Raw genomic sequence first — 11,315 nt, 5'->3', positions numbered from 1 at the left:
GTCCCCCCCATCAAACACTCCCAGGACAGGTACAGCACGGGGTTAGATACAGAGTAAAAGCTGGTTATTAATCCAGAAACTCAGCTAATGTTCTGGGGGACCCGGGTTCGAATCCCACCACAGCAGATGGTGGAATTTGAATTCAATAAAAAATATCTGGGATTAAGAATCTACTGATGACCCATTGTGGGAAAAACCCATCTGGTTCCCTTTAGGGAAGGAAATCTGCCGTCCTTACCCCGGTCTGGCCTACATGTGACTCCAGAGACACAGCAATGTGGTCGACTCTCAACTGCCCCTCCAAGGACAACTAGGGATGCGTAATAAATACTGGACCCAGCCAGCGACGCCCATGTCCCAATGAATGAACAGGTAAAAACAAACCTCCTTGAAGTGTTTGAGTTCTGTGCGGAGCTGTCTCAGCGATGACTCCTGGGCGATTTGAGAATCCGTCAACATACCTTTGATGTCAGGGTCATAGAGGCTGCGTGTCTGGAAAGTAAGTTTCCCATTCGGGTTAAAGTTATAGAACAACACAGCGTAGAAACAGGCCCTTCGGCCCAACCACACTATGATCACCGCGCCCCCCTCCCCAGCTTGTGCCAATGGCCCACCTTTGTTCCTGCACATCTTTGGACACTAAGGGACAATTTAGCATGGCCAATCCACCCTAACCTGAACATCTTTGGACACTAAGGGACAATTTAGCATGGCCAATCCACCCTAACCTACACATCTTTGGACACTAAGGGGCAATTTAGCATGGCCAATCACCCTAACTTGCACATCTTTGGACACTAAGGGGCAATTTCGCATGGCCAATCCACCCTAACCTACACATCTTTGGACACTAAGGGACAATTTTAGCATGGCCAATCCACCCTAACCTACACATCTTTGGACACTAAGGGGCAATTTAGCATGGCCAATCCACCTAACCTACACATCTTTGGACACTAAGGGACAATTTAGCATGGCCAATCCACCCTAACCTACACATCTTTGGACACTAAGGGACAATTTAGCATGGCCAATCCACCCTAACCTACACATCTTTGGACACTAAGGGGCAATTTAGCATGGCCAATCCACCCTAACCTACACATCTTTCGGACTGTGGGAGGAAACCGGAGCACCCGGAGGAAACCCATGCAGACACAGGGAGAATGTGCATACTCCGCACAAACAGTGACCCGAGCCAGGAATCGAACCCAGGTCCCTGGCGCTGTGAGGCAGCACAGTGCTAACCCACTGTACCCCCATGTGGCACCAGTCTGAGGCCGGATCACTGTAGTCACTTGCATTCCCCTGGTGAGGGTGTGTCAAATGGAGCACTTGCCACCTAATGGAGGGGCAAAACTGGGGATATGAAGCTATCTCAAAGAAAATAATAGAACCCCCCCCCCACCCCCACTAAGCTCGTAGCTGACTGCGCCAAAAGGATAGACCAACCCCACCCCCCCCAACCAACCCCACCACCCCTCGGTCGCTCCAACCTTCCCCTGCTGGGAGGGGGCTGGGCGTCGCCCCCTCATCCCGTGGATGGAAGAGGGAGGGCAGCAAGACTCCACGGCCTTGCACCCCCAGGGACTGGGGTGGATACAAGGTGAAGGACGATGCAACCATTGCATCACTGCTCAGGTGGGACGTCACAGCCAGGGAAAATCGGGGGGGGGGGGGGGGGGGGGGGGGCTGGGAAAACAAAGGTTGGACCAAGATGGAGGGCAGTGGAGGCAATTGGCAAGTTAGGACAAAGAGGAGAAGTTTTGTTCAATGATCGGACGCTTGCTCCCTTCCACTCTAAACTAAAAGACATTTCCAATTAATCGACAATCCAAAATACGTCAGGTATGGCGAACGTAGATCAGTATACAGATTAACGTAATCAAACGTAGGTCAGTCAAATCATTGAACACACTGCAGCCACCCTTCAAAGCTAAATTATTTCCAATTAAACCATCGCAATCGACAATCAAATACACATCAAGTCAGTCAGCAATCTGAACATCGATCACTGGACAGATTAACGTAATCAAACACAGATTGGTCAAACCACTGAACGCTTCAGCCAGTGTTTTGATTTCTTGGGAGAAAAGAACGAGTAAAGGGGTGGGAAAATTTTCAAGAGAGAGAGAGAAAGAGAGAGGACAGGGATAAACGAACAAAGGCCATTGCCTGGGCCCGATAGAGAAAGAGGCCCAACACCTCACGGGCTGGTAAGTACCTTCAGGATTTCACCAGTGGTCTCATCCCAGGCTGGGTCGGTGCTCCCCCTGGAGGTCACGACAGCGTAGGCCCGGCCTACAGGCTACAAGGCAGGAAACGGGGCGGGGAGGGGGAGGGAGGAAAATAAAAACAAGATAATGAACGGAAACGGTTAACTTGTAACACCAACCAAGAGAATTGTGGCTCGGAGACCTGTCCCTCCGTGTCCGGGAGGCGCCCTCTCACTCTCTCCATGTGGCATCGTAAATTATCCGCAATACCCCACCCTCCGCCCCCACCCCATGGCGGGCTGACTGGGAGAAATGTTGGGTGGACATTGCCCGCCTGGGCGAGTGCCTGTGATGTGAGTGGGAGGACTGGTCAGAGCCCCCGACCAAGTTCACACCAGCGCCTCTCTACCCAAACAAGGTGAGGAGAGGGGGGGAGACATTGGCTTATTCCTACTTTAACACCCCACCATCTCTTCTCTCTCCAATCCACCCAGAACAAAGAAACTGGATATGATTCAGAAAGGAGGGAACAAGAGAGACAGAGAGACAGGCAGAGACAGAGAGACAGGCAGAGACAGAGAGACAGGCAGAGACAGAGAGAGAATGAAGGGGACGGGGGGGAAATAAAGAGAAAGAGAGTGAGCGAGGTGGTGAACAGAGAGAGATAGAGAGAGAGGGGGGAGGGAGAGAGAGGAAGGAGGGGACAGAGACAGAGAGAGGGAGAGAGAGTGAGGGAGGGGAACAGAGAGAGATAGAGAGAGAGAAAGAGAGAGGGAGAGAAAGATAGAGAGAGAGAAAGAGAGAGGGAGAGAAAGAAAGAGAGAAGGGGGGACAGAGATAGAGAGTGAGCAAAGGGGGAACAGAGAGAGAGTGAGGGTGAGGGGAAGAGAGGGAGGGAGGGGACAGAGTCCTGGGGAAGGTGGGGAAAGGGTTAAGCCACAGACAGGGGTCTCCCCTGGAGAGTGGAGCAGAGATGGGGATGTGATGATAGGGACAATCTCTCGAATAAAGATCCCTTTCCGATAACCCGGACACTGACCCAGGGTGGGGTGTTAGCTTCCTGCCTGGAGGAGAATTCGGGGAAGGAAACTGGGGAGGGGGCGGGGGGGGGGGCAGTGTTTTACAAAGGTCCCAAACCCTTTTGGCACAAAACTCTCACCCCCCCCCCCACACAGTCACTCCCCTTGCCGGTGTGGCAGTGCCCCCCAAACCCCTTCCCCACCAGTCAGTGAGCGTCCCCCCTCCCCCCTCCTTCTCCAGTGTGGAAAAGCCCCCTATCTCCTCCCCTCCTGTGTAACAATGTACCGCCCCCCCCCCCCCCCAACTTTCTTCTCCCTCCCCCATTTCTTGGAGTTGGTTACCCTGGGGCGCCCAATTCACTCCTTCCTCCCGGGCTCTGGTGACCGAGCTGTGGGCTATTCGACTGGGGGAGGTGACATGGTCGGTGGGGGGGGGGGGGGGGGGGTCCCCACCAGCGGACGGCCGATTCCCTCCCCACTCCGAACCTTCCCCCTGCAAAACACCCACCCCCTAAAGCAGAGGAGGCCCCAGCCACTCACACACCCACCCACCCACACAAGGAGCCGCAGATACCTTTCTCTTGACCTGGTCCCTCTGCAGAGGCTCTTCATTGGCCTGGAGGGTCAGTCGCAATCGGCGTACGTCCTGTGGGGGAGAGAGGGTCGATTAGTGAGTGGGCGGATTGTACAGAAACGTAGAACAGTACAGCACAGTACAGGCCCTCCGGGCCTCGATGTTGTGCCGAGCTCTGCCCGAACCCAAGATCAGTCTATCCCACTCCCTATCATTCCGGTGTGCTCCATGTGCCTATCCAATAACCGCTTGGAAGTTCCTGAAGTGTCCCGACTCCACAGGCAGTCCATTCCACACCCCAACCACTCTCAGAGTGAAGAACCTACCTCGGGCATCCCTCCTATATCTCCCACCATCAACCTTATAGTTATGCCCCCCTCATAACAGCTACATCCACCCGAGGAAATAGTCTCTGCACGTCCCACTCTATCAATCCCTCTCATCATCTTATAAATCTCTATTAAGTCGCCTCTCATCCTCCTCCGCTCCAGAAGCCCCAGCTCCCTCAACCTTTCCTCATAAGACCTACCCTCCAAACCAGGCAGCATCCTGGTAAATCTCCTCTGCACTCTCTCCAATGCTTCCACATCCTTCTTATAGTGAGGTGAGCAGAACTGAACACAATATTCCAAATGTGGTCTCACCAAGGTCCTGTACAGTTGCAGCATAACCCCACGGCTCTTAAACTCAAAGCCCCTGTTAATAAACACTAACACACTTCTTCACGGCTCTATCAACTTGAGTAGCGACCTTCAGAGATCTGTGGATGTGAACCTCAAGATCTCTCTGTTCCTCCACATTCCTCAGAACCCTGCCATTGACCCTGTAATCCGCATTCAAGTTTGTCCTACCAAAATGAATCACCTCACACTTATCAGGGTTAAACTCCATCTGCCACTTTTCTGCCCAGCTCTGCATCCTATCAATGTCTGTTTGCAGCCTACAAACAGCCCTCCACCTCATCCACTACTCCACCAATCTTGGTGTCATCAGCAAATTGACTAACCCACCCTTCAGCCCCCTCTTCCAAGTCATTGATAAAAATCACAGAGGACCCAGCGCTGATCCCTGTGGTACACCGCTGGTAACTGGCCTCCAGTCTGAACATTTTCCCTCCACCATCACCCTCTGTCTTCTACAATACAGCCAGTTACTTATCCAATCGGCCAAATTTCCTTCTATCCCACACCTCCTTACTTTCTTCATCAGCCTACCACGGGGAACCTTATCAAACGCCTCACTAAAATCCACATATACGACATCAACTGCTCTACCTTCGTCCATTCACTTAGTCACCTCCTCAAAGAATTCAATCAAATTTGTGAGGCAGGACTTACCCCTCACGAAACCGTGCTGACTATCCCGGATTAAGCTGCATCTTTCCAAATGGTCATAAATCCTAGCCCTTAACTTACCAAGCACGGAAGTAAGACTAACTGGCCTATAATTACCAGGGTCATTCCTATTTCCTTTCTTGAAAAGAGGAACAACATTCACCGCTCTCCAGTCCTCTGGCACTATCCCCGTGGACAGTGAGGACCCAAAGATCAAAGCCAAAGGCTCCGCAATCTCAACCCTTGCCTCCCAAAGTATCCTAGGATGTATCCCACCTGAGTAAAGAACCTGCCTCTGACATCTGTCCTATATCTGTCACCCCTCAATCTAACGCTATGTCCCCTCATGCTAGGTTGGGGGAGGTGGGTCTGGGTGGGTCCCTAACAGCACTGTGGGTGTACCTACCCCACACACACGGGGACTGACTGATGTCCAATAACAATCCCGGAACTCCCTCCCTAACAGCGCTGTGGGTGTACCTACCCCACACACACGGGGGACTAACTGATGTCCAATAACAATCCCGGAACTCCCTCCCTAACAGCGCTGTGGGTGTACCTACCCCACACACGGGGACTGACTGATGTCCAATAACAATCCCCGGAACTCCCTCCCTAACAGCACTGTGGGTGTACCTACCCCACACACACGGGGACTAACTGATGTCCAATAACAATCCCGGAACTCCCTCCCTAACAGCGCTGTGGGTGTACCTACCCACACACACGGGGACTAACTGATGTCCAATAACAATCCCGGAACTCCCTCCCTAACAGCGCTGTGGGTGTACCTACCCCACACACACGGGGACTGACTGATGTCCAATAACAATCCTGGAACTCCCTCCCTAACAGCGCTGTGGGTGTACCTACCCCACACACACGGGGACTGACTGATGTCCAATAACAATCCTGGAACTCCCTCCCTAACAGCACTGTGGGTGTACCTACCCCACACACACGGGGACTAACTGATGTCCAATAACAATCCCAGAACTCCCTCCCTAACAGCACTGTGGGTGTACCTACCCCACACACAGGGACTGACTGATGTCCAATAACAATCCCGGAACTCCCTCCCCAACAGCACTGTGGGTGTACCTACCCCACACATGGGGGACTGCGGTGGGTTCAAGATGGCGGCTCACCCACCACCTTCTCAAGGGGCAATTAGGGATGGGGGATAAACACTGGGCCATTACAAAATGAGAACACTAACAAGAGGAGTTCAGAAGCTTTGGAGCAGAGCAGTAACCAGGGGCTGTACAGTAACACAGTCAATAAACCAACGTATTCTACAATCATTCACTGAGGTTTTACATTTCCCTTTCGCATTGACATCACAACTAAACGTCTGACCCTCCCCACAGTGCGGCGCTCCCTCGGCACCGACCCTCCCGTAGTGCGGTGCTCCCTCGGCACCGACCCTCCCGCAGTGCGGCGCTCCCTCGGCACTGACCCTCCCGCAGTGCGGCACTCCCTCGGCACCGGCCCTCCCACAGTGCGGCGCTCCCTCGGCACCGACCCTCCCGCAGTGCGGCACTCCCTCGGCACTGACCCTCCCACAGTGCGGCGCTCCCTCGGCACCAACCCTCCCGCAGTGCGGCGCTCCCTCGGCACCAACCCTCCCGCAGTGCGGCGCTCCCTCGGCACCAGGCTTAGGAGGGCTTTTGCGGATTATAAGCTTAGTTTTTTGATACCATGTTCAAATCACTCGGGCTCAGGTTGGGAACCCTGTGCCGGTGAGACTGAAACTCTATTCCCTCTGACTAAATTTCCAAGGAATCCTGTTCAAGGCTATTGTTGTTGTGTCAAAGTCCGTTCTTTGTTCAGGGAAGGTGAGTTATGTTTAGTGCGTCACTCAGTTCTCTCTGAGATGTGAAACTATATCCACAAACCCCTCTATGGATAACTCTTCTAAACACATTTCCATTGTAGTGATAATGCCCAAGGTCTGGCAATAAAATCCCCTGTTTACCAGACTCCGGGAGATTCTAACTGTGCGTGTGTGGGGGATCAGCACGAGAGAGAGAGAGAGACACACACACATACAGACAGAGGGGGGGGAGAGAGAGAGAGACACAGAGACAGACAGAGGGGGGAGAGAGAGAGAGACACACACAGAGACAGAGGGGGAGGGAGAGAGAGAGAGAGAGAGACACACACACACACACAAACAGAGGGGGACGGGTGGGGGGGTGGAATAGAGGGGGACAGGCGGGCAAAATTGAGGGGGACGGGTGGGTGCGGGGGGTGGGGAGAAAGGGGGACGGGTGGGTGGGGTGGGGCAGAGGGTACAGAGGAGGACGGGGCAATCGAGGAATGGGGTGGGGGGAAGGGGGGAGGATGGGGAGCGGAGGTAGACACTGCGACTGGGACCTTGCCCTTCCCGGAGGCAGCTGGTTTGAGGAGGTTCGGATCTCACTGACGTCAGCCTCGGGGTTTGGGCAGGGCGGGGATGGGGAACCTCCCCGCTCGGTGAAACTCTCCGATCCGTTCCCTGGAAGGGCTAAGAGCTTGTCTGGATGGCTGCGTTTACCCAGGCGAATGCGGCGCGCATTCCAGAGAGATGAGTGAACTGTCTGTGAGCGAGGCAGCCAGAGAAGACAGCATTCCCCTTGTCTCAGCAAGAGGAAAGCAAACAGATTAATTAACCCCTTCTCACCGGGGGGGGTTGTTGTCGGTCACGTGTGTGTGTGGGATCTTGCTGTGTCAGAATCGGGCTGTCACTGGGCCACTGTGCCCCTCTCTGGGTGGCACAGTGAGTTAGCACTGCTGTCTCACAGCGCCAGGGACCCGGGTTCGATTCCCGGCTCGGGTCACTGTCTGTGCGGAGTCTGCACATTCTCCCCGTGTCTGCGTGGGTTCCTCCCACAGTCTGAAAGACGTGCTGGTTAGGGTGTGGATTGGGCCATGCTAAGTTCTCCCTCAGTGTAACCCAAACAGGAGTGTGGGGGATTTTCACAGTAACTTCATTGCGATGTTAATGTAAGCTGACTTGTGACACTAGTAAATAAACTTAAACTAAATAAAATCTGGGATTGAGAGCGAGTTTCGGTCACGGCGATCGTGACAACGATCATCGGTTGTCGCAAAAAAAAACCCCATCTGGTTCAGTAATGTCCCCTTTAGGGAAGGAAATCTGCCGTCCTTACCCCGGTCTGGCCTACATGTGACTCCCAGACCACCCAAAATAGTCACAGTTATTACTGTTCTGCTGAGTTGCTGTTATTATTAAAGTTTGTTTGTGATATTGGCACAGTGGGTTAGCACTGCTGCCTCACAGCGCCAGGAACCCGGGTTCGACTCCCAGCTTGTGTCACTGTGTGGAGTTTGCACATTCTCCCTGTGTCTGCGTGGGTTTCCTTCGGGTGCTCTGGTTTCCTCCCACAGTCCGAAAGATATGCAGGTTAGGGTGGATTGACCATGCTAAATTGTCCCTTAGTGTCCAAAGATGTGCAGGTTAGGGTGGATTGACCATGCTAAATTGTCCCTTAGTGTCCAAAGATGTGCAGGTTAGGTGGATTGGCCATGCTAAATTGTCCCTTAGTGTCCAAAGATGTGCAGGTTAGGGTGGATTGGCCGTGCTAAATTGTCCCTTAGTGTCCAAAGATGTGCAGGTTAGGGTGGATTGGCCATGCTAAATTGTCCCTTAGTGTCCAAAGATGTGCAGGTTAGGGTGGATTGGCCGTGCTAAATTGCCCCTTAGTGTCCAAAGATGTGCAGGTTAGGGTGGATTGACCGTGCTAAATTGTCTCTTAGGGTCAGGGGGATTAGCTAGGGTAAATGAGTGGGGAAAGGGTGGGACTGTGGTCAGTACAGACTTGATGGGCCGAATGGCCTCCTTGTTGGGATCCTGCGATCTGTCAGGAAGTTCCTTCTCTCACTGACGCATTTGATGACCTTACGGTGGCAGGTCCCTACCCTGCCAACTGGGATCCCTTCCCCACGTAGACCCACTCCTTCCCCAACCTCCCGGCTTCCGTCTGGGGACCACGACAACTATCGGCGATCGTCGTTAAAAACCGCCCCAAATTCTCGTCTTCCCTGTGACGCCGTTACGTGCGGGGTTCGCCTCTGTTTGCCCACGTGCCGGACCTCTGGTGAATGGGTTGAGGTGGTATCAGAGGCGGAGAGAAGCTCACACACTCTGTGAACCCCCTTCCTCCGACCCCGGGGTGGTGTCCCACTCCGGGAGGCCGCTGGCTGTCCCCAAAGTGCCACCGACGGAATTCACCGCGGTCGCTACGTGGGGGAAACAGGGCAGCCAGCTGGCGCACAGTGCGATCCCACAATTCGAGAATCGCCCAGGATTGGAGGGGTAAAATATCGACCCCCGGGGGAATCTGCTAATGTTAACCCGCAGTTTCCCAATCTCCCGCCTTATTCCCCTCGATTCCCTTCCTGGTTACAGATCTGTCTCGGACACACTCAGTGACCCAGTCTCGACAGCTCTCTGCCAGACAAAATTCCGCAGGTTCACTCCCCTCCCACAGCAGGGATTCTTCCTCATCTGTGTCTTGAGACGCACACACAGAGCAAGAGAGAGAGAGAGACGCACACAGAGTGAGAGTGAGAGGGAGAGAGACAGACACACACAGAGTGAGAGAGAGAGAGAGAGAGAGAGGCAGACACACACAGAGCAAGAGAGAGACGCACACACACAGCAAGAGAGAGAGAGAGAGACGCACACACAGAGCGAGAGGGGGAGGGAGAGAGGGAGAGAGAGAGAGAGAGGCAGACACACACAGCAAGAGAGAGAGAGAGGCAGACACACACAGCAAGAGAGAGAGAGAGGCAGACACACACAGCAAGAGAGAGAGAGAGGCAGACACACACAGCAAGAGAGAGAGAGAGGCAGACACACACAGCAAGAGAGAGAGAGAGGCAGACACACACAGCAAGAGAGAGAGAGAGGCAGACACACACAGCAAGAGAGAGAGAGAGGCAGACACACACAGCAAGAGAGAGAGAGAGGCAGACACACACAGCAAGAGAGAGAGAGAGGCAGACACACACAGCAAGAGAGAGAGAGACGCACACACACACAGCAAGAGAGAGAGAGACGCACACACACACAGCAAGAGAGAGAGAGACGCGCACACACACACAGCAAGAGAGAGAGAGATGCACACACAGCAAGAGAGAGAGAGAGAAGCGCACACGGAGCAAGAGAGAGAGAGAGGCAGACACACAGAGCGAGAGGGAGAGAGAGAGAGAGGAAGACACACAGAACGAGAGGGAGAGAGAGAGAGAGAGAGGCAGACACACAGAGCGAGAGGGAGAGAGAGAGAGAGAGAGAGGAAGACACACAGAACGAGAGGGAGAGAGAGAGAGAGAGAGAGAGAGAGGCAGACACACAGAGCGAGAGGGAGAGAGAGAGAGAGAGAGAGGAAGACACACAGAGCGAGAGGGAGAGAGAGAGAGGCAGACACACACAGAGTGAGGGAGACAGAGACACAGCAGGAGACAGAGAGGGAGACACACACACAGCAGGAGACAGAGAAGGAGAGACACACACAGTGAGAGAGAGAGACACACACACACACACACACACACACACACACACACACAGTATCAACTCCATGAGGTTCCTGGAACAGAGCTTGCCGTGGGACTGCCCCGGGCTGGAGGCGAGGTTTTAAGAAGACGTTGTGTCCTTCCAGTTTGTAATTAACAGACTCCCGCCCTTATCGCAGAGATGGTCAGCCTCTCCCCAGGACTCCAGCCAACGGGGAATGAGGCCACCTTTCACACATCACCAGCGTACCAGGGGTGGGGTGGGGGGAGTTACAAAACCTTAGGTACAGTGTCCCCCTCACTCCCCTCCCCTCCCCTCCACCTTGGCAAATGTCAGGCACTTCCCAAAAACCTTCGTTTAAAATGAGTCTCTGGGAGGGGCGGAAATACTCACAGTTTTCGCAGGTTCAACTTGTAGGTCAGAAATGGACAGGACCCTGGACGCACTCATCCCTCTCCAGAGCAGACACAACTCAAACCTGAAGAGTTTCTTGGGATTTAAAAAGAAAATAAATTTAAAAAAAGAGAAGTATAAAGGTTATTTTCTTTTATATACGTAGCGGCTAGGCGCAGGGGGGGGTCGTTGAGAACAACGGCAAACACAGAGTAATCTCTCTCAGAAACACTGAAACCCCTCCCTCGGTGTCTATTC

The 11,315-nt window shown here is 53.5% G+C and overlaps 1 protein-coding gene across 1 annotated transcript in view; it reads right to left on the bottom strand.

Annotated features, from left to right (window-relative positions):
* Positions 1-384: 384 nt before the first annotated feature.
* LOC145339552 (uncharacterized) overlaps positions 385-11,315 on the bottom strand; it is a gene marked incomplete at its 3' end in the record, with an annotated part of 18,395 nt that continues 7,464 nt past the window's right edge. Inside the window, exons 2-5 of the mRNA XM_080184030.1 lie at positions 11,058-11,153; positions 3,810-3,881; positions 2,225-2,308; positions 385-492 (exon numbers count right to left, since the gene is read on the bottom strand). Coding sequence (XP_080040156.1) covers positions 385-492; positions 2,225-2,308; positions 3,810-3,881; positions 11,058-11,114 — 321 coding nt within the window. The remainder of the gene's footprint in view (positions 493-2,224; positions 2,309-3,809; positions 3,882-11,057; positions 11,154-11,315) is intronic.

This window comes from Carcharhinus amblyrhynchos, unplaced genomic scaffold (assembly GCF_965287045.1).
Source record: "Carcharhinus amblyrhynchos unplaced genomic scaffold, sCarAmb.v2.hapA scaffold_534, whole genome shotgun sequence".
Taxonomy (NCBI): Eukaryota; Metazoa; Chordata; class Chondrichthyes; order Carcharhiniformes; family Carcharhinidae; genus Carcharhinus; species Carcharhinus amblyrhynchos.
Note: the sequence above shows the minus strand (reverse complement) of the source record. Positions and strands in the feature narration are given on the sequence as shown.